The sequence below is a fragment of the Abramis brama genome (assembly GCF_963993115.1).
Source record: "Abramis brama genome assembly, chromosome: 24".
NCBI lineage: Eukaryota > Metazoa > Chordata > Actinopteri > Cypriniformes > Leuciscidae > Abramis > Abramis brama.
Genome location: NC_139986.1, coordinates 2,669,710 through 2,694,047, shown reverse-complemented (window position 1 = coordinate 2,694,047; position 24,338 = coordinate 2,669,710). Strand labels below are relative to the sequence as shown.

The 24,338-nt window shown below is 39.3% G+C and overlaps 1 protein-coding gene across 8 annotated transcripts in view; it reads left to right on the top strand.

Annotated features, from left to right (window-relative positions):
* Positions 1–24,338, top strand: part of pard3aa (par-3 family cell polarity regulator alpha, a) — a 460,369-nt gene that overhangs the window by 337,385 nt on the left and 98,646 nt on the right. For 5 of the 8 annotated variants that reach the window (XM_084102429.1, XM_084102428.1, XM_084102427.1 and 2 more), the window contains one exon: positions 18,245–18,373. The exons of the other annotated variants lie outside the window; for them this stretch is intronic. In XM_084102429.1, coding sequence (XP_083958555.1) covers positions 18,245–18,373 — 129 coding nt within the window. The remainder of the gene's footprint in view (positions 1–18,244; positions 18,374–24,338) is intronic. 8 annotated transcript variants of the gene reach the window in all.

The window sequence follows — 24,338 nt, the reverse complement described above, 5'->3', positions numbered from 1 at the left end:
CTCGCCGTGGTGGTCTGAACTGATTCATCGACAAGCTTCCTTCAGGGGTCACGGAGGGAGATATTCTCACCTCTATTCCACCATTCCATTATCCACCTGCCAGTCAAACAGCCTCATCTCACAGCGGGGTGCGCAGGGGTACAGCCGACACCTTCCAGAAGATGAGCTCTCAGAGACCCAATAAAATAAATAAAGTAATTGATATAACAGAGATTCCCATTAAAATGAATTAAACTTTTATTACGCATGAATTAGGCCACGCGTGGTGTGATTACCCATCATTGTCCATTGTGAATTTTGAAATGAGAGATTTAACTGTGTGATCAGGGATTAGATTACACAGGAAGGTTTGACGGTTGGATGTCCTCCTCCGGGTGCCATGAGAGGCCGACTTTCCACCCCGTCTGTTCAAATCTTTCCCCGATTAGACACCGCTTGCTGTCCATCACTGAACCACCAGGGGTAATTGCATTTGGATCTATCATGTCCTTGCATCCGGTTTTCGGCTCCATAGGGTCGGCTATGGTAGCGGGGGAGGGGTCATGAAATAGGTAATTGAATTTGAAATCTGGGCAAAGTTGAAACCCAACACCAGTGTATCTTTAAACCAGAACTCAAATTTGTAAAGTCTTTGTCAGAAAGGCAGGACTTGAATATAGCAGGGTTTGTTCAGACATATTCACTCTCAGGTTTGAATAAGAACCTAAAGCACAATTATTCCTCTGATCAACAGACTTCTGTGTTTCTAAGAGCTCTGATCTTTTCTTGTAGCCTGTCAGACTCACTTGATCAGAGTAAAAGCACGGCCATTTTTCTCTTTTTGAATTCCATCCCTCGGAACGATCATAATCTTAACAAGGCCACAAAAACAGCTTGTGAAGAGCATTGTGAGCACTCTTTTTCAGACAAATGGAGGCAGAGATCCGGAGACGCTGTGAGATGAAGACAGAGAGAACAAATTATTACAGTTTCATCTTGCAGACTCTGATAACAAGTCTGATAAAACTACCCATTTAACAATTTAGGCGGATGAGCAAGTGGCCACTGAGTATGAGATACATTCAAGGGAATGGAAGGCCAACAAATGAAGGGAGCATTTTTATCTTGAGTTATGCATGTAAAGTGCCAATAAGATGTCATTGCACTCTCAACTTTTGATGGATAGCATAACATTTTATGGGAGATTGCAAGCACTGTCAAAAAGACTCCATTAGCGAGATGCAAAACTGCTGCACTTCAACATGTCCTTTCATTCACAAGACTAGCATGTGTATTTCTGAGCGGGTCTAATTACAAGGAGAGTTCTGAGAACCGAGAACATTCAGTATTTCCAATGTTACGACCTGCGTCATAATCAGGTATCTTGTCCACTTGAAGAGGAAAATGACAATCAGCAACATTTGAGTTGTCCACCGCATTTGCAATTACACAACCTCGAAATGAAAGCACAGAGAGTAGTGACCTCAGACACTGAGCCATGGTAAGGAAGTTGATATGAATGTGGAGGAGTTGAACAGGTAAGATGAGGTGAATGAAATAATTATGTAAATAATGTAAATTAAGTGGCCAGGAAACAGCCCAGTTATGGTAATGGAAATGAGACACTGAGAGTGAGTCATAGACTAACAAAACAGTACAGGGAATAATATTCAGAGAGGAGCAAGATGATGAGGCAGATGTAGTGTCAGAGGTTGCTGATGAAGGAATGATACAGTACATAATGAACAGTAGTTGGATGTGCCAGAATTGTCTAAAGCATTTTGAAAGAGATCTGTACTCAGTTGTGCAAATAAATTCATTCTTTTGTAAATTTATAAAAAATATAAAATAAAAAAATGTAAAGGTTGAGCTTTTTTCCTTCAGATTTTGACAAATGCTTTGCCCGTGCGATTTTGACGTGGAAAATAGAAAGTTACTTTGTCAATACACAAGTATTTTTTGTCTCAAGGAACATATCATAGTAATATTGCGTTGTGAAAGAGACGCCAATAAGTGGAGTCTATCTCTGGAGTATGTACTTATCCCTTTCTTTCTTCAAGGTGTTTTATGTGCAGGATTTCACCATATTATGAGGTAGATCTCAAACGGATTATTGTTTATCACATACTGAAAATGTAACCTCACTGAAGTTCTTATTGGCACATTGCAATTTGCTTTTACATTTGTTCTGTGGTATTTTGTGTGTATATATATATATATATATGGAGAATCAAAGTTGGGTTTGAATGAGGTATTGCATATAACTGCTTTTCTTTATTGAAGGTATTGCTTTTCTTACAATAAACAACTTGCAAGAAGTATAGGCTGATAGAACACGTCACCTGAACTCGTTTTAGAAGATTAGAAGAAAAGGTGAATGGGGCTCTTGTCAGGAACTCAGGAGACATCATTGGATGTTATACATTTTTTCAAGTATATTGCTTAAAGTTTGACCATGCAAACATGTCTTTACAATAATAGCCTTCAGAAAACTATTTCAATAAGGTTGCACAGACATGCTGTTTCTACTCCAGTTTACATGCTGCCGAGAACTCCAGACACAAAGAGCAGAACTGACATGTTACAAGACATTCAACCGAAGGTTAAAGTATGAGACTGGCTCAACAGAACTACATTGACAGTCTCAACAACAACAAAACATTCTTTAAAGACATTAAAAACATTCTTTAAAGACATTGATCTCCAGGAATAGATGGACTTCCATTTGAAGATTGTATTGCTGTTAGTGTGGTGGGATGTGTTTGGGTTAGGTACTTTCCCAAGACTTGCCAACAGTTCTGACACAGCTAAGAAAAGTTACATCACTTTTGATATCCATCACTTTGCAACAGATATAACTTATCTTGAATGCAGTTATATGCAAGGATTTCCTCAAAGAGAGAATCTAGATTTAAAAAAGGACTGCCGTCTTTTGGGGGAAAATATGAATTGGGCTGATGCGTCTTCTTAATGGGAGCTGGGACGGGATCATCATTTGTCTGTAATGAATATTGAAACACATGCCTTGGCCAGACTAACATTGTTCTACAAATCAAGGCTGCAACCATGGAAAGTAACTTTTCTCTGGAACTAAATTTGGGGTTCTGGCCAAAAGAGGATCTATTGCTACACAACCCTCCCCTTGCTCTATACTCAGCTTACCTTGAAGAAGGTACTGTTGACTATAAGAATAGCCAAATTTTCCACTTGTTACCCATCGACGGATGATATCTGCTGACAATTTGGCAAGAGGCCACGCACTTGGCACAAAGACTGCTGACTGTTCTCTCTGAAGCTTTACCACACGCCTCCAGACTCACGCTAGAGCCACAGGTTTAAGAGAGAATAAAGATGAGGGCATCTGTTCCACAACTAAGAGTTTCAACAGCAAGAGTGACATGACACGAAGGGAGCCTTGCTTAGCCTCAGCACATGTCAGTAAACAGCGCTGGGAGAAAAGCGGGGGTTAGAGTAACATTCATTCTATCAAAAGGTTAAAAGTGCTCAAATGGCAGAACATGACAAACCTATCCCCGCAAGAAGACCTTCTATCACAGTGATAAGAAATGGACTTAAGGTTTCAGGTTAGGAGACGGTTTGTAAAGTAGGGTTGTCTGATCCTACTCCTGTATTTAGCTCTAACACACGTGCTTGGAAGTTTCTAGTAATCCTGAATTTCTTGATTAGGTATGCTTAATTAGGATTGGAGCTAAACTATGCTGGAATTTGCAGGATCCCTGCCTTAAAGGGTGTGACAGTCAAGGGGAAAACCAATGGCAATATGGTTCTTCAGGGTTTAAGGGTCCACTTAGGGTTCAGTACAACCTAATGCAATGCTTCCAAGAGTACACATTTTTTGTATCTTCCTAATCAAGCACATGTGATTCAGCTCATCAGCAGCTTGTTAGTAGAGACTCCAAGACTTGAAATAGATGGAGACATACAAAATGTGTACTGATGCCTGGAAAACACTGACTTAAGGCCATCCTAGACAACCACAAAATTAGTTAGCCTTCATACATCATAAGTTTGTTTGTTTGATTGGTTTAGTTTAGACAACTAAATGTGTAGTGTGTGATGTAATTTTGAGTAGAGTGGTCAATAACAGATTCTTAATAATTAAAAGCATCTTTCTCTCTTTCTCACTATTTTACTTGTCCACATTTTATTTTGCTTTCTCTCTCTCTCTCTCTCTCTCTCTCTCTCTCTCTCTCTCTCTCTCTGTGTCTCTCTCACCATTTTTTAGTACCGTGTGTGATGAAAAATGATTAAAGAAGGAAACAATCTTTCACGTTGATGATTTGATACCAGAGTGGAATATGTGTATAATTTCTTTCAAAGGAAGGCAATTGCGATCAAATTCGCCATTCAATCTTTCCTGTCAAATACATGTTTTCGATTCTGTGGTAAATGACAGATTCCTTTCCGTTTTCCCTCCTCTGTTCTGTTGTTCACTGGGTAATGATGTCTTAAGTGGTAGTTGTTCAACTCGTTTGTCTTCAGGAGGTTGTAATTGGGCATTCCTTTGGCACTAGGGAGACAATGTAAAGAACGGGCTGGAAAGTACAAGACAGAAGTGAGGATTTAAAAAAAGAAAGACCCTGATGGTTCAGTGATTGTACAAGGTTGTATGAAGGAGAGAGAACAGCATGCATGCAATCGATCACTACTGTGCTACTACAGCTTTTCTTTGTTTATATCAACATTTTTGCTGTTGCTGTTTTCGTGTGCTCATACGCTCTAAATTTGCATATAATTGCACAACACATATTTCATAGGCACAAAATGTTGTTTCATAGTTGCATGGTGAGAAACTGGCTGTGTTTTTAGAGGCACAGGCATGGTCTATCATTAAAATGTGATTTAGAGGTAAGCAAACCTTCCTTCAACTGTCTTGCCCTGAGGCCGTGTGTGTGTGTGTGTGTGTGTGTGTGTGTGTGTGTGTGTGTGTGTGTGTGTGATCAGACTGTCCCATTGAGTATGCATTGTGAGGTGGCATATCTAGGTCACACACACTGGCACATTACTCCTGTGGGAGCTTCTGTCTTGTGTTCATGTCATGGATTGCCTCCGCTTTCTGAGGTCACACAGACAGTATTGTACATGTTTGTAACGAAGTTCAGATGTTACGGGAAGAAGGAGGCGGGAACCGGCGAACATTTAAAGATTTTAATAAATAAATAAACAAATACAAAAATGAAAGTAAAAGCCAGCAGCCCCTCACGGACGACTGCTGGCAACACAAACAGAAACAACACATAAACTAAAAATCAGGCCTGTCCTCTCTCGCTCTTCACTGTCGTCGCTCCTCCTTTATGCCTCCGCTCCTCCGTGAGATATGCGAGACCGGTGCGTCTCACAGGTGTAGCTCATCATAATTACGCCACCGGTCTCGCGCCGTCCTCCCACGGCCCTCGACCTCGTCCTGCTCGCCACATACCCCCATCGCCCCTCGCAGGCCGGGGGGTACTCCCGAGGCTGCGCCTACTCCCCCCCCCCCCCCTCCCCGGGGGGACCAATCATGGCGGCTGCGGTACCTGGGGGTATGGACAGACGAGGCGAGAGGAAAGGAGACGGAAGCATGAGGAGCGACAGAGAGGAGAGAGGGGAGAGAGGAAAAAAAAAAAAAAATTCTTGATCCGGTTCCCGGACACACTGCCGCTCGGTCCTCAAACAGCTGAGAGTCACTCGCGGTGCCATGCGATGGTACTGGACATTCGTTGGGGGACGGCTCGACGCCCTTCCGCCTCCTGGCGGCCGGCGGTGACTCCTCTCGAGGGCAGCCGGCAGCGAGTTTCCCGTTCCCTGCTCCGCCCCCATCATGGCCGACGGCAACAGGCTCCGGCCCACGGCGAACGGGAGCGACTCCTCCGCTCCCTCTTGACGGCAGCCACCCCTCCTCGATCCAGGAGCACGGTGTCGAGCTCTCCGTCCCACCAGATCTTCCATCGCTCCAGCACCATCGCCTCGGGCAGCAATCGGCGGCCGACGCTCCCTCGTGCTGCCCGACCTCCTCAGCACCGCGATTCCTCCCAGCAGCGAGGGCTCTCCGACAGCGTGTCCCTCCCTCTTCCCGGGTTTCGGCACCAGTGTAACGAAGTTCAGATGTTACGGGAAGAAGGAGGCGGGAACCGGCGAACATTTAAAGATTTTAATAAATAAATAAACAAATACAAAAATGAAAGTAAAAGCCAGCAGCCCCTCACGGACGACTGCTGGCAACACAAACAGAAACAACACATAAACTAAAAATCAGGCCTGTCCTCTCTCGCTCTTCACTGTCGTCGCTCCTCCTTTATGCCTCCGCTCCTCCGTGAGATATGCGAGACCGGTGCGTCTCACAGGTGTAGCTCATCATAATTACGCCACCGGTCTCGCGCCGTCCTCCCACGGCCCTCGACCTCGTCCTGCTCGCCACAATGTTGTATAGGGTGATACTATGATCTCACCCAATTAACACATTAATAATTTATTTATTTATTTATTTAGACACACTAAAACATATGCACACTCTTTCCCAACACAAAATGCCTGTACTCTTATACTTGACTAACAGTAGATACACCAATAGGTAAAATATTTTGCTCGGTTAATCCTTGAACATTTGTGCTTAAGTGATATTACTAAACCACAGCAGATTTAGGGTTGAAAAAGAGCAATTGTAAAATGGAATACTTGTTATTATCAGCTGATCTTAAACGCACACAGATTGCTCATGATGATAAATAGAGAACATTAAACTGTTATCTTTTGCCCCATTTCTTGCAAGCACAGGCATGTGTGAAATATGTAAAATATGAAGCAGTTGTCAGGACAGAGTTACAGAGTTGAGACCCCAGATGAGAGAGATGGTTGGGGGTGCCTTATGATATATTAAAATCATCTTCTGTGACTGTTCTGCAACTATATGCAGTCCAAACTTTGGACCTAATGACCACAGAGTAGCTGACAGTGCCAGTGTGGCTCCATCCATGACATCCAACTTAACGCAAGTTTCCATGTTTGATCACTTTTGCTCTTTGCTAATACATATTGAATCTCATATGCTCACTGACATATGAATTATTACAGTATCTGCAAAGCAGCACCCCATTGAATTCCTCTCACCATGTCTTGTTCTTCATAGTTTTGTCTTCAACTATTTCAGCTTGAACATTCATACACACTTGATTATGCAGCTTGAATTGCTGAATTTGTTGTTTTTGTTTTGTTTTGTGAGACTTTGTGAAGTTTTATCATGCATACTAAATTGTGGTTGGTCTTCTTTCTTGCATTTATTTAGATACTGAATTGTGATTGTTTTTTTTTTTCTTACATTTTTTTTTAACCACCTTTATTACACTGTTCTCTGAATACATGATTCAGTCAGTCGTGGCATTCTGTAGTCAAGTGTTGTTGTCCACAAGGACCACAAAACTGTATATTTGACTATTGGCAACAAATGTCCTGTAAAGCTGAATATGTTTCATGGCTCTCTCATTTTGCTGCCTTGCAAGCAATGGTGTTTCCTTCTGGAAATGCAAGTCTAATTCTGTTCTCCTTGGGATTGTTTTGTCACCAATATCGCTTCAATTTAATTTGCCTCTTGGGAGCCCTGTTAAATGGTTAAAGTTGCATATATTTATGTACATTTGCGTACGTGTGAAATAACTTTTCGATTGAAATCTCCCTCCGGATTCCAGCAGTAATATCATAAACATATTCATCAAATGCCCTCACAGTTCGGAGGACACTCACTGTAACCCTGTAACCCTAAGATTTCAATTTGCGCATTTTGTTTTAATTTAGACCACATAAATAATGATGCCTGGATGCACCATTCATGCACCATTTTTTTTCTTACTTCATGAGGAACGACCCAACTGATTCAAAGTGTTCATCAAGCCTAAATCTTGCTTTAAAGTGTGCCACGGAGTCGCCTCAAGACTGGAATATCTTCATTTGTCGTTAAAAAGCGCCATCGTTTTTGCACCTTCTCCAAAGCTGGGTTTGACAGGGGAATGGCTGTGTGGCGTTGGAGGTCAGGGATAATGAGGTCCGCAGGGATCGGCTTAATCGTTGAGCTTTGGCACATAACATCGGCATAAACAACAGAGTTTGTCGTCCGGGCAACGGCGACGGTGTAGCGACTCGGGCATATAATAATGATGTTCCCATTAACATGGGCTAAGCACTAAAGGCAGGGGAAATTTGGAGAGGCACTTGATGCTCCTGCACTTTCCCTCATTCGTTTTGTCTCTCTCTTCCTAATTAGATATTACCAGCCTTCTTTCATTGCTGGCTGTGATTTCTGCCTCCCTTTGCCCTTGAGTGAACAACCTCGACTTGCCACTAGAACACAAGAGGAACAGGAAGAGTGAACAGATCCAGCTTTCTCTTCTTCTCCACCCTAACAAGGAGATATTAAAATTACATGTGGCTGGCTGGGGCTTTGCCTGAGGAGCAGTATGGCTCTGGCTTTTGCACTAAAGGGCTATTTAAAATGGAAGGTGCACCAGAGAGAAGTGAAGGTCCATGTGGCAAGGTTGTATTTTCTGTAGTGCCTATATTTCTGTACCATTTCCAGAAAGCACATATCTAGGTGAATGTCATGTGTGAAATAGAACCTAATGAGAATTGCCGCAGAATATAATGGGAATGTCAAAAAATGTATGTAAAATGTTAAAATGCATTATGTTAATGAAAATATGAACTTAAACATGGTTGGGGTATCTATTATTTTACTCCCACTGCTGTCCTCCATCCCGCTAAAAAAGTCTTTTTCTTAAGCTAGTTAACTTGTGTTAAGTTGCCTCATTCATGTGTTCAGCGCCACCTCCAGGAGCCATGAAGTAGTGACGCTGAGAGCAGGGAAATCTATTTTGAGCACCTATTAAGCATGTTATTAATACAAATATCGATATTTGGCGCCAGCATATAGATTCTCGTATCGCAGGGAGAAGGACAACTATATATCGCCCTATCTATATTTTGTACCACCCTTACTTCTGAGCCTATATGTTTTTCATGTACATTCTATATCTGCTTTTTTATGTATTCTGGCTCTTTACTCCTGTTCCTGCCCCATATCGCTGCTTGCAGCTATATTTATTTATTTATTTATTTTTTATTATTTACTTTTCCCACTTTTTTTGTGGCAAATTGTCACTTGTATATGTTATCATAGATATTGTAGTTGGAAGGAATGTTAGTCTTGAAATGATCTCGCTTCACTCTCTCAGATTGATAGTGATGGTTCATTTCTTCATCGCAGCTCTGTTGTGATTATAGAGAGGCTCATTATACTGAACTGACTCCGTTTGGTCTGACCCCACTGCACTTTGTCTACTCAACGAATCTGGTCATCTAATGTAGTAGCTGCATAAAGCAAGTCTTGAAGTGTTTGTGAACTCAACTCTTGTCAGTCTTACCTCTGAGCATTACCTCGTTTCATCCATTAATGTCTCCAAATTGGCCTTTATAACAAACCAATATCCCGTTGTTTAGAGCACCAGGGTTAAGGTCTATCTGTCTGTCTACAACTGTATCATCAGACCTCTCATCTTTTAGACACAGTAATGTCAGTCTCCTGGAGCCATGTAGTACATTACTGTTCTGTAAATCAATACAGCTTGAGGTATTAGAATATAAACCATCGCACTGACAACAGTGAGTGGACAAACATGTATCAAATATGAAACTAGTTAAATAAAGCTTCGCCAATACTGGTCAAATAATTTGTTTAGAAATGTATTATTTTTAGGGCTGACAAGTTCATTCTTGAATTGCTGTTTTTAGGAAAGCGGTTACATTTAGGGATGGACCTTCATTCTTACTTTATCTAAAATATTTGTACGATTCACGTACAAATTCATACGAAATCATCACTGCATAAAATAGTTTATATGAAAAATAGAATATGTTATATATGACACTTTGTGTCTTTTTGATTGTATTTATGTACAGTGTTTTGATTTTTTTTATACTTACTGGTTTTTAATAAACTAATGTAAATAAAATAAATGATTTAAAAAATAAGAAAATTACCTATTTTTTACTTTGTTTCTTTAATAATAAAGAATATTTAAATAAAATAAATTATTTAAAATACATTAATTAAATACCTAAATATGTAGCGTTTTGCTGTTTTTTTTTATATTCTAAATAAATAAATAATTGTAAATAATTAATCACACTATAAACATGCATTAGCTTGCTGTTTTTTTTTTTAAGTATCTTAAATAAAATGCATGCTTTAAAATAAAATAATCACACTAAAAGAATGCATTAAAACTCTCAATTTTATTTGCTGTTTAAGTGTTTTTAAATAAATAATTTTAAATAAGTGAATTAATCACATTAAATGAATGCATTAAATTGACAGCCCCAATTGTTTTTGGGGTTCATCCATGGTCCACATTATCAAATGCATATTTGCACATGAAAGGTCACAAACCTTTACAAAACTCATTTCATCACATGACACATTGTTTTGGGAATGCAATACACAAAATATTTTGCGTTAGACACGGGCGCCCCATGTCACGTCTCTGTAGTGTAAACAGCCATTGTAATGTATTGCTTTGTGTGGTGAAATGTTAGATTTGACAGCACTGGTGACAGAGATGAAGGGGGTGATTGAGGAGATGGCATTATTCAGCTGAAGACGGGGGCTGTTGAGTATAATAGCATGGTCCTTCGGGTAAACTAGCGTTTTGTTGAGCATTAAAGCTCGATTGCCTCCTACAGTGACAGCTGCGGTTACTCCTGTACGGTGCCTTGATTGAGTCAAATATGGGATTCTGTGCTGAAGGAGTAATTGGAGTATGTGTGTATGCATGGTCCTTTGTCTAAGCTTGTGGGAACCAAAATAACCCATAATAAAAATAAATACATAAATAAATAACTGTCCAAGTCCCATACTCATGGTCCCAGTGTAGAAAGTGGATAGGTTCAGAAAAGAATACTAGAATATTTTGCAGAATGTAGCAGATTGCTGTGAGAAACATATATGGTTGTAGTGTGTGTGCTATTTTAAGAAAAATGCAAACACTACCAATGCTAAAGATTGTCCAGTTATCATCTTGAAAATAAATGCTATTCTTTGCCTTTAGTTTTGTGTAAAAAAATATCTAAACTATTGGTAGTTCAATCAGATAGTGAGACAGGGAGTACATTTGCATAGTGTGCAAACTACATAGTTCAAAAACAGTATGAATGGTATGGTAATATGCTATTCTGAACATGGCAAAAAAAAAACATGGTCTTGCTTCTCATATAAGAAATACCAGAAGCTTTAGGGGAAGGGTGTAGCAATTATAATTTGTTTTGTTTAAACTGCAGAAGTGTATGGGAGGTCCCTGCCTGATCTGAAAACAAATGTGTGTGTGTGTGTGTCAGTGTGTGTCTGGCCGTGGCTGGTGTGTGTGTGTGTGTGTGTGTGTGTGTGTGTGTGTGTGTGTGTGTGTGTGTGTGTGTGTGTGTGTGTGTGTGTGTTTTGAAGCCGGCAGGTGTTTAGCTGCTCATTACTCATGGCTGTCAGAGGAGCATAGGGGAGAGATGCTTAGTGATGGCCCATTAAACTGTACTTTTGTGCTCTGGAAACTGGAGAGCACACTTTATGATGAAGTCAGTGGCAGTGTGTGTGAATGGCATACAAAAAAACACTATCTCAGGTTAGGGTGAATTTATTTATTTTTTAGATACGTTATGCTGGATAACACTAACTAAAAGGTAGCAAGGTTTTGTTGTATATATGTTTTTGGAACATGATTTTGGGAAATACAGTGGGGCAAAAAAGTATTTAGTCAGCCACCAATTGTGCAAGTTCTCCCACTTAAAAAGATGAGAGAGGCCTGTAATTTTCATCATAGGTACACTTCAACTATGAGAGACAAAATGAGAAAAAAAAATCCAGAAAAATCACATTGTAGGATTTTTAATTAATTTATTTGCAAATTAGGGTGGAAAATAAGTATTTGGTCAATAACAAAAGTTTATCTCAATACTTTGTTATATACCCTTTGTTGGCAATGACAGAGGTCAAACGTTTTCTGTAAGTCTTCACAAGGTTTTCATACACTGTTGCTGGTATTTTGGCCCATTCCTCCATGCAGATCTCCTCTAGAGCAGTGATGTTTTGGGCAACATGGACTTTCAACTCCCTCCAAAGATTTTCTATGGGGTTGAGATCTGGAGACTGGCTAGGCCACTCCAGGACCTTGAAATGCTTCTTACGAAGCCACTCCTTCGTTGCCCGGGCGGTGTGTTTGGGATCATTGTCATGCTGAAAGACCCAGCCACGTTTCATATTCAGTGCCCTTGCTGATGGAAGGAGGTTTTCACTCAAAATCTCACGATACATGGCCCCATTCATTCTTTCCTTTACACAGATCAGTCGTCCTGGTCCCTTTGCAGAAAAACAGCCCCAAAGCATGATGTTTCCACCCCCATGCTTCACAGTAGGTATGGTGTTCTTTGGATGCAACTTCTCCTCCAAACACGACGAGTTGAGTTTTTACCAAAAACTTCTATTTTGGTTTCATCTGACCATATGACATTCTCCCAATCCTCTTCTGGATCATCCAAATGCTCTCTAGCAAACTTCAGACGGGCCTGGACATGTACTGGCTTAAGCAGGAGGACACGTCTGGCACTGCAGGATTTGAGTCCCTGGCGGCGTAGTGTGTTACTGATGGTAGCCTTTGTTACTTTGGTCCCAGCTCTCTGCAGGTCATTTACTAGGTTCCCCCGTGTGGTTCTGGGATTTTTGCTCACCGTCCTTGTGATCATTTTGACCCCACGGGATGAGATCTTGCGTGGAGCCCCAGATCGAGGGAGATTATCAGTGGTCTTGTATGTCTTCCATTTCCTAATAATTGCTCCCACAGTTGATTTCTTCACACCAAGCTGCTTACCCATTGCAGATTCAGTCTTCCCAGCCTGGTGCAGGTCTACAATTTTGTTTCTGGTGTCCTTTGACAACTCTTTGGTCTTGGCCATAGTGGAGTTTGGAGTGTGACTGTTTGAGGTTGTGGACAGGTGTCTTTTATACTGATAACAAGTTCAAAAAGGTGCCATTAATACAGGTAACGAGTGGAGGACAGAGGAGCCTCTTAAAGAAGAAGTTACAGGTCTGTGAGAGCCAGAAATCTTGCTTGTTTGTAGGTGACCAAATACTTATTTTCCACCATAATTTGCAAATAAATTCATAAAAAATCCTACAATGTGATTTTCTGGATTTTTTTTTTCTTTCTCATTTTGTCTCTCATAGTTGAAGTGTACCTATGATGAAAATTACAAGCTTCTCTCATCTTTTTAAGTGGGAGAACTTGCACAATTGGTGGCTGACTAAATACTTTTTTGCCCCACTGTATACCATGCTAAGGTGTTCTGGGTGGTCGCTAGGACATTGCTATGTGGTTGTTGGTTGCTAAGGTGTTGTGGATTGTTGCTAGAACATTGCTATGTAGATGCTAAGGGGTTCTGGTTTGTTGCCAGGGTGTTGCTATGTTGTTGCAGGGTGGTTTCTAGGGCATTGCTATATGGTTGCTGTTGTGTTCTGGAAGGTTGCTAAAAAATGTTTAGATGGTTGATAAGGTGTTCTGGTTGGTTGCCAGGGCGTTGCTATGTTGTTTTTAAGGTGTTCTGGGTAGTTGCCAGGGCATATGTGTTTGCCAAGGTGTTCTGGATTGTTGCTAGGACATTTTTAGATGGTTGCTAAGGTTTTCTGGGTGGTTGCTAGGACAATATATGTGGTTGTTAATGTGCTCTGAATGTTTGCTTCAGTATAGATGGTTGCTAAGGTGTTGTGGGTTATTGCTATGACATTGCTATGTAGATGCTAAGGTCTTCTGATTGGTTGCCAGGGCATTGTTATGTGGTTGTTAAGGTGTTCGGGGTATTTGCCAGGTCGTTGCTATGTTTTTGCTAATATTAACTGGGTGTTTGCTAGGACATTTTTAGATCATTGCTAAGGTGGTTGTTAGGACATTGCTATGTGGATGTGATGGTGTTCTGGGTGGTTACCAAGTCATTGCCATATGGTTGCTAAGGTGTTTAGGTGGTTGCCAGGGCGTTGCTATGTGGTTGATAATGTATTCTAGGTGGTTGGTAGGGCATTTATAGATGGTTGCTAATGTGTTCTGGGTGATTGCCAAGAATTTGGTATGTGGTTGCTAAGGTGGCTGCCAGGCCATTTCTAGGTGGTTGCTAAGGTGTTTTGGGTGGTTGCTAGGTGATTGCTGTGTGGATGCTAAAGTATTCTGGGTTGCCGGATCATTGCTATATAGTTGCTAAGGTGTTCTGGGTGGTTGTTAGGACTTTGTAACTTTGTAAAATTGTCTTAGGTTTGTCACAGTATCTTTGATACATCGAATCCTCTGTATCACTAACACAAAACCATGTGCAATTGGATGGTGTGAGTAAGCGGTAATCTGACCCAGAGGGCCTGAGCAAACAGCTTTAAAACTTCTCGACAAATAGACTGTTCACCTACTGCTGAGTCCAGATCCAGCTCCATCAGACCGCAGTTATTACTGGTGACATTGACTCTGACCCGCTGAAGCTCTGCCAGCCGCTCAGCAACACACAGCCCAGCCAAAACCAATAGCTCTGATTCAAGCTCATTCAGCTGAAGAACAAAAGGACAAAGAACATTGTCTTCATGTATGGCTGTCTATTGTGCTGTCTCTGATTCGTTTACCACTTAATTATGTCGGTGCCATTCAGCTTGTTCTGTTTCTGTGTAGTATAGACAGGAAAATACTGTTGAAGCTATTAGGCATTGTTCAGATCATTTGCCTTGGCCGAGTTGTGTCAAGGCCGGACCTGTTTGTAAAAGCTGCTGATGGCCATGCACGGCAAAAACGTTTTCTGATTACGCAGACTTGTCATGTCAGACTTGTCCTTACAAAATATGTAAAGCCAACAACCAAACTCGACTCTAAAGCAAACCAAACAAAGACCGTCTCAGTAGACGACTCTGCACGATTAATCGTTAAAAAGATTGTGATCTCGATTCAAACACCCACGCAATCTCATGTGTCGGATATAAACACTATGGTAGCGTCTAAAATAGAGTGAATCACCTTTTGAAAGTAACATAGTGCTTCAAATAACTATTGTAATTGATTACATCGCTAGGTCACCAGGTGGCGACATGTGACTTAAAAAAATGTATTCGTCATTGAATCATTCATTCAAGAGGTTTGTTCAAAGATTCGTTCATCCAGTAATGAAACCAGCGAAGCATTTATGAGTCATTGAATCATTCGCAAAAACTGTTCAGACTAATTAAACATTTTTAATAGACTGCAGCAATTAACATTTTATCAGAACCTCTTATAAATTGCGTTATTTTGTTTAGTTTTCTGTTCAGAATCATGGGAGAATCGCAATCTCTGTTTGAAACAAAAACAATTGTGATTCTCATTTTGTCCAGAATCGTGCAGCGCCAGTAGGAATATGAATATGATTAATTTGATTATTTATATACTTTTATAATATTTATTCATATTTTGATATTTTGAATAGCTATTATTACATTTAAAAAAAAAAAAAGGTTTTAGTAATTTTATGTGCTTTATGTCATTTTTCATTAGCCCATAAAATTGGAGTTTTGTTACAATTTCTTTTATTAGCAAATACTGTATTGGGGGTTTTAATAAGAGACTCTTGTAAAGATGATTGATTGTGAAAACAAACACTCAATGTGAGGTCTAGGGATCATGCCGGAGTGCATTAGTTTTGATGTTTAGCAAAATGAAAGATGTGAACTGGGAGAGAAGGTCCAATCCCTCAGTTCACAGTCTGCGCATCAACTAAAAACAGTCATGTTGTTCATTACAAAGTCTGCAGTTTCAGTCTCCATTTGTTAATGACAATTACGCTTAAAGCCTCAGGCATTGTAGAGATGAATAAAATACCGTGGTAACTCCCCAGGGATGGTTTGGAAGTACAACCGTGGTCCATTTCATCTGCAAATAGACGTTGACTCCCAAAGGAGTTTTACTGTAAGGGTAAGAGAATTTGCATTTATTTTAGTCCACAATGCTTTGATTCAGCCATTCAGTCACTTTTGACCTTAGTTGTTTGTGTGCCGTCAAGCTTAGAAGTTCGAAATAGTCTCATCGATTAGCCTCCAAAATCCTCACTGCCCTCTCGGCATATCTCTCCACGTGTCATTTTAAGAGAGGGATGGGCTGCGGAGAAAGACATGGTGAAAAGGAAGATTATTTAAGGAGAGTTAATGAAAAAGTCCTTGAGATGTACGGTGGGTTGTCAGCGAGAGCTGTGATAGATTGAGCCTCGCTGTTATTAGCATGCGTGCGGTAGACTTTTACGCCTAGACCCGGGCCATTTGTTGATTAATTAATCAGGTAATGTACAGTATCGGAGGAAAAAACGTGGAAAGTTTGGCAGATGTAACCAAAAGAGAATATCTCCCACAATCCCGTGTTGGATCCAGGAGTCGTTTGAGAAATGTGCCTGTGTGAAGTAGAACAATAAACATATTTGGGGAAAAGGGTTTCCCATTTCATGAATAAATTCAATCCAGAGGCCCAAAATCAACCCGGTCTGAGGTAATTCTGTTGAGTTTAGGGGGGAAATGTGTTCTTGGGGTCTCCAGTGAACCTTGGCAAGCGAGTTAAGAATATAAACATGGGGTTACGGTGGTTAGTATGCTGTAGAAATCAGATTGATGGCTTGTGCCATCACGCTTTCATTCACTGACTACTGAAGAGAGTTTTTGTTTGGTAATACAATTTTCAAAATCAATGGATTCTGAAAGCAACATCGTCACGAGAAAGCAACTTAGTCAATGACAATAATTACTTTCATTGAATGGAAATGTACTTTTATTGGATGCACTTATTCATATTGTCGCCCCACGGATTTGTACACTCTCCGTTATTGTACAACATTTGATTATCGCCCCCGGTAACTTCTATTTACCATATAAGACCCACACACAAAACTCTCCAAGAATTATTGTGATATTGGAAACGTATGTTGCATGTCTTGCTTTGACTGGAAGACTGACCACAATCTGTACTTCCTCACGCCTTCCCTCGAGCCAAAGCTACTCGTGTGCAGGAAATGACATCACTCAGAAGCACAGTATTTTGAGACGTTGTCCTCATGCCTTGGAGCCCTTTTGAATCCCAAAGGGAAAGGGTTGATAACCACATGGTGTTGTTCCATTGACTGGGAAGCCTGTCTATACCACATCCCGTACAAAGGCAGGACAAGTGTAGCCATTTAAGATTTCAATCAGGAAGGGACAAAGGTTGAGGAAGTTAGTCGGATAATGCCTTTGGGGAATGATAACACACACGTATGTTTATATGTACAACATCTCAAAAGTGCTGTTTCCTGTTAATCCCTTGACAAAGTCAATGCTAAACAGGGTAATGCTGTCAGTCTCCTTAAAGGAATATTCTAAACTCAATAAAAGTTAAACTGACAGCATTTGTGGTATAAGGGAGTCACATTTGCCTTTATACGATGAAGTTCCTCAGGCAAAATCAGATTCATGTTTGTTGATCTTTGAACATGTGAATTCGTCATGTTAACTCGTATAAATCTGCAGAGTTTGGAAGTGACTCTGAGTAAGTGGTGTTTCATACATCGCTACACTATTGACTATGGACCTTCTTTACTCACAAAATGTTGTTGAGGTTTCACTAATGTGAACGCACCTTAATGTTGATTACCAAAGAAAAAAGAAAAGAAAAAAAAATACAATTTAACTCGCCCTTCATTTTCATTAAAGAAAAAATGTTTCAGAAAATGTTAGTAGGCAGTTTTTCACATTAAAATCATGTTAACATGCACATTTGTTTATGTCTTGTGGCTATACTATTGAAACAGTGAGTATTTTAACTAGTGCTGTCAAAGCGATTAATCACGATTAATCATATTTAACAAAAGATTTTGAGTGTGTGTATGTGTATATATATATATATATATATATATATATATATTTAAGATACCTGCTCCTTTTTTTTTTTTTTTTTTTTTTTTTAGATTAGATAACACTGTTTATATTGCAGACTTATTGTGCAAAATGGAAGAGATATGTTGAATCCAAAGTTGTCATACTTGGCCGTTCCTCCTTTTGATATGTCAAGTATTCTGACAGTTTAATTTCCTCTAGGTATCCCAGTGCTCTTATTGAAACGAGGGACAGAGAAAGAAAGGGTTTACTCCTTTAACCATCTTAAACACAAACAATCTAGAAGTCCATCTCAATTCATCCCACACTCTGTCTCTGCCGCCACAGGTTTGGCAAAAACCGCAAAGACGAGAGGCAAGGAGACAAGATGGAGCGGAAGGGGTCCGGCAAGAGCAAGATGGAGGAAACTCAGGCCACTGAAGAGGAGATGCAGAGAATGAGACTAGAACAGGAGAGGTGAGCGTCTGCGTCCCGGTCCCCCATAAAAAGCCTCTCAATTAAACCTAACCACCGCTGCCCGGGAAATTAGCAAACTGGCTAATTAAGTAAATGGCGTCCAGGGAGGTAAAAGTTCTGGGAAAGCTCTTAGATGTCATTGGTGTAAACGGTCAAGAGCTTTTATAACGGTGCATTAAAATGATCACGTATGGATTGTTTGTTTCTTTTGTGCTCCTGAACGGAAGGAACCAGCCTGATAATGGAGGTTCGTTTGGGCCGTGGACTAAATAGAGGCCCTTAGAGAGATGACTGAATGAAAGCGGTGTTGTTATTTTTGTTACAGCGCGAGACACATTTTCAGTCATTTCACTTTCCCTGTCTCTCAAATTATTATAGACGTGGTTTCTAGGCAAATGTTCTTTTCTCTCTCTCACACACAAAGATGAGTAAAAGCAGAGCAGTCATTTTAATTAGAAATTATATAATATAATACAATAGTGTTTTATATTATTATATGATTATACAATATGTAATATATAGTAGAGATATCCATTGGGGATATTTTATCAAAATATGAGGAAAATATATATTTTTTTTAAATATGATTGAAGAACAAAACACTAAACTTGGTTAAGGTATTTATCTTCCAAAATTATTTAGCAAAATTGAAGCAAATTGTTAAAAAATGTAATTAATACTTTTATTAAAATGTGTGACCCTGGTCACGAGTCGCACGGGTATATTTGTGGCAATCTCCAACAATACATTGTATGGGTCAAAATTATCCATTTTTCTTTTATGGCAAAAATCATTAGGATATTAAGTAAAGATCATGTTCCATGAGGATATTTTGTACATTTCCTACAGTACATATATAAAACATTAATTTTTGTGAGTGAATGCAGCACAGTCGCAAACTTTAAAGGAGATTTTCTCTCAGTTTCGATTTTTTCGCACCCTCAGATTCCAGATTTTCAAATAGTTGTATCTCTGCCAAATATGGTTTGTCCTATCCTAACAAACCATACTTCAACGGAAAGCTTATTTATTCAGCTTTCAGATGATGTATAAATCTCAATTTCATAAAATTGACCCATGTGACTGGTTTAGTGGTCCAAGGTCACATAAATGGTTTTCTTTTGACCTTTGTGTTTATCTGAGAATCCTGAAAATAAACTGTATCAATGTTTCCACAAAAATATGAAGCAACTGTTTTCAACATTGATAATAATCAGAAACGAGCATCAAATCATCATATTAGAGTGATTTCTGAAGGATCATGTGACACTGAAGACTGGAGTAATGATGCTGAAAATCCAGCTTTGATCACAGGAATAAATTACACATTAAAATATATTACAATACAAAATAGTTATTATTAAATCGTTATAATATTTTCATAATATTGCAGTTTTTTTTGTATCTCTGACAGTTCACATGTACATATATTCACATGTATTTGTAGAAATTGCCTTTAAAATGATGTGTTTGGATCGGCCCTCACATTATACAGCCATAAAACAAATGAACTTTGTCGTCAAGCCTCTGTTGGCGATGCCACATAATTGAAACACAACAATCGGCTGAATCCCATGTTCAGCGGAGGCATCGCTCAGGCCCTGCGATGACAATAAGCCTTCGTCCACTCAAAGGAACATCTGAACCCTGTTTGAAGCGCTTGTCTTGTCTCTGACGCTCTCCTCTATGGACTCTGGGAATCGGGCCCAACACATTGCCAGCTCTACCCCAAAGACAGCAGGCTTTCCAGACCCCGATCTTATGTGTCGACCACCTGGAGCCCTTAGAAAACCCGGGAAAACCGGCAGAAATGTCGGGAGAGAAGTGTTGGCCGGCTGCGATGCATTCGCTAACCCCTGCTCTTATTTACACTCATTTGTCTGGATTTGTTTTCCACATTTCCCACATTGCCCTTTTCAGTATTGTTTAGTTATTTGCGCTGCTCTGTTTTTTTTTATATTTTTAAGCTCTCTGTTATCTTTCTTTTTTTCCTTTCCTCACCTCTGTCATTGAGTTGATAGCAGGGAATCCTTAAGGGAAATCGCTCCGTTATAATAATAATCTGCCCGGCCGGCACATGGTGATGCGATATTCAAAGTCTCTCACCAGGGAAACTGACAGCTAGGAAAATCAATTACCTTATTTTTAGTGGTGTTATTACACGCCATGCTACAGGTTAGACCGGCGTGTGTGTGAGTGTGTGTGAGTGTGCATACGTGCACGAGCAGGGGCTTTGATTGATTATACGAGGCACAGGGACAAGACCATTTCTACACACTTATGAAATTATAGATCAGGTGATAGGTGGCGCTGATGGCTATTGGAGGTGATGTTTCCAGCAGCGCTAAAACAAGCCACGGGGATCCGGGAAGAAGAGGAGCCAGAGCCAGCCTTCCCCTGACACGACCGATCGTTAATTCCACCTGACATTTTGACAGGGGCTTTTAGTGATCCAGAAGGAGAAGGCAGCCCAAAGGTTGGCTAGATTAATTTTCATAACGCGCCACCATTAGCCTATCTATTTCTGGCGGGGAGGGCACCGCCTGCGTTTTAGCACACCTGACCCTCAAGGATGTTTATGAAATTCATCTTTGACTCGGAAGCGCTGGCTTTAGCGCATATACTGGCGTTTTGGTGGATGACTTCATTCCCACAGAATCCTTTTACACTTAGATCAAGTAAAACTAGTATTGAGATAAGATCATATAGACCATAAGATCATCTCTCAATGCAAATCAAACCAGCTATTAGGCTAACTGAAATAAAACCATGCCAATCTCTAGGTATGGTGAAGGCTATGTGATGATGTGGGGCTATTTTAATTCCAAAGGCCAAGGGAACTTTATCAGGATGCATAGTATCCTGGATCCATGAAGTAACTGGCCTTTAAAAATAAAAATCTGCCTGCCTCTATGGGAATTTAACATAGGGGTGTCCAAACTTATGCACCCTGTATTTTAAGGAAGAACATTTATTTATTTACAATACATTATTCATTCACAAAGAAAATTGGTGTCCTTAAAGGTTGGATTTTTCCTTTTTTTTTTTAAATTAAGGCATTAAGTTCAATTTCCAAAAGATGATTTTTTATTCCTCTTTTTAGTCAACTTTAGCATGGGTGTCTAAACTTATGCATAGCACTGTATATATAGATATATATATTCAATCGTTTTAATTTTTTAATATTTTAATTTACAAGAATTTGTCTTTATATATGTATGTATATGTTATATATATATTATATTGTCAAATATGCCCTGTAACGTCAAAAGGAATAAATATTTTTGATGTTTTACTTCCACTTCTGCTGGAAACTGAATATGTATAGGTATATTTTTTGGAGTTTTGCAAAAATGTAGGTATAGGCACGTTTATCAATTGAGCTTATATATTGCCTATATGTTAAGAATTCATATTTTGGAAAATTTCCATTTTCATGTGTGTACAGTTTTGTGTTTAACTAATTGTGTTCAGTAAGTATGTACAGTGGCCTCAAAAAGCATTTGAACTCTCAAGACACTTTAAAATGTTTGAATGCCATTGCACTTGATAACAAAATATCAAACCAAGTGACATTTATTTGAATGGCAAAAACCACATGCACTCTTTTTACAGACAAAAATAGGTTTGAAATGATATAACACTCTCACAATGAAGACAAAAAGTGGACACTTTATGGTCGTCAAACATTAGTGTAGGGTCGTTACACATCTGTGAACCCGGGGACCGGATGACCTCGAGGTGAATTGCAATGCATTTTTTAAGAGTGGCTTTTTGGGGACCAGTGTATCACATATAGGAATAATATGAGATTAAAATATGCAAAACTGCTCAGAAGCAGCACTGGTGCTCGCAGACGTGATTTGGAGTTAAGTTGATGAAGTGTTGCCATCAGTGGCATTTGTTTTTGTCACAATCGAGTAAATTGTAAGCAGCTGCGCAGCAACTACCAGCAATCCTTCGCTAGTCCTCCACAAACTGAATTTTCCATTCCTCATCAAGGGCTTGAACAGAGCCTGAAGCTCCAGTCTGCAGGAACACGGTGACCATTATGGGGTCTTGTTTATGCCTGTTGCAGTCCTGTCCACCATATGTAAGTTGACTGAGCAGACCACCATGGCAGGACGCCATTTACAACATGTGTGTGTGTGTAGGAGTGTGTAGGCAACATTACCGGCTAAAGATATACCAGTGGCTTTCTTCCTCCTCTTGTGTATTTACATGTGGCTGATCAGGCTTTGTACACACAGCAAAAATGGCCAGAGCAAACATTATGAGAACCTTCATGGTAAACTACTTCTCATCCAGCATTTATCATGGCTATTAGCTTATCTTCTCGACTCCATTAGTGTTAATCAGTGGCTAGCACGGCTCTGGTTCTGCTCAGTCTTCCTGACGGCCTTTCCACTCTTCAGCAGAGCTTCCTCTGGATTGTGTTGGGTTCCTGATACCGTTTAATGCTCAGAGACACGGCGCTGTTATAATCAACAGCGGTTATCTCAACCGCTTCCTCTTTTCTTCAGCCGGAAGCATGAACTTTGAGGGTTCGCTGGTTGTGGGGATTGAAAATAGCGCTTGGGACGCACTTTATTGTCAGCTTTCCAAAAGACCCACTATAACAGTGTTTCACAACCTTTTTTTGTCATATACCCCAAATACCCCAAGTCTTCATGGGCAAATCCTTGATTTTGTGTTAATTTTATCCCATATTCTACTGATATCATTCGGCAGTAATGCTATTAAAATGGACAAATATAGAATCTGTATTTTATAAATGCATTTCTTTTTTTTCTTTTTTTTATTATATTGATTTGATGTGCTACAACACTTAATATATTGCATTGTTAAGAAGGATACCGAGGTAATGAGAGCAGTGTTGATTTAGTATTTTTATATATAGTATTTATTAATATTTTGAATAAGCTTATTTATTTTCAGTTTTCATTTAAATTTAAGTTTTTGTAATTTTGTCATGTGATTTTGTCTTTTTTTCCCCATTATTTTGCAAATATTTAGTTTGATTATTTGTAGTACTTCAACTTCAACTTATTTTTAGTTAGTTGCCAAGCCAACATCTCTAATTTTTGTTAGAATTTTTATTATGTAATAATATTTAATATATTTTATTTTATTTTATTTTATTTTATTTTATTTTATTTTATTTTATTTTATTTTATTTTATTTTATTTTATTTTATTTTATTTTAATAATGCACACAATGTTTCATAGTTTTAGTTAACAATAGCAATACTGGTATTGAGCACTGATGTAGAAATGCACCTTTTTAGTAATGTATTTAAGTACAAATCATAAAATGTATTATTCATACAAATCAAATTACAAATAATTAATACATTATTTTTTCTTTAATCGTTATTTACTAAATAATATAATATAATATAATATAATAAATTGTCAACATTTCTTTCTTTTTTTTTTTTTTTCTTTTCTTTTTTTTTATCCAAATCTTTCCTTATTTTTCCTTTCTGGATCACTTTACATTTGTGTAAAGTTTTTCCTTTGTGTCCCTATGCTTGCCTTATTCATTCATTTTATTTATTTATTCGTTCATTCAACTTGATTTATTAATTGATTTTCCTTCACCGATTTTGCAACTCTTTCTGCATGAACTCTGCCTGGGATTGCCTTTTGCCTTCCATATATTTTCCAACATTTCATTTTTCGACGCATTAATGCGTGTTACTGGTAATCACGGCTGATCTTTCCCCTCGCATTGAGGCGGTAATTTTGTTACAAAATAATTAGTATTGTCGTTCTGCTTTGTCAACGAGCTCATTATGTCGCAGAGCCTTTTGTAACGGTTCACCGCTTGACTGGACCAATTACCCTCAAAGCAGATCACAGGACTGATCCTGGACCAGGCTATATTCGTAATCACATCTATATTCCTCTTGTGGAAGGACGCCGAGGACTGCATGACGATTGCTCTGCTGAAACTTGTTCT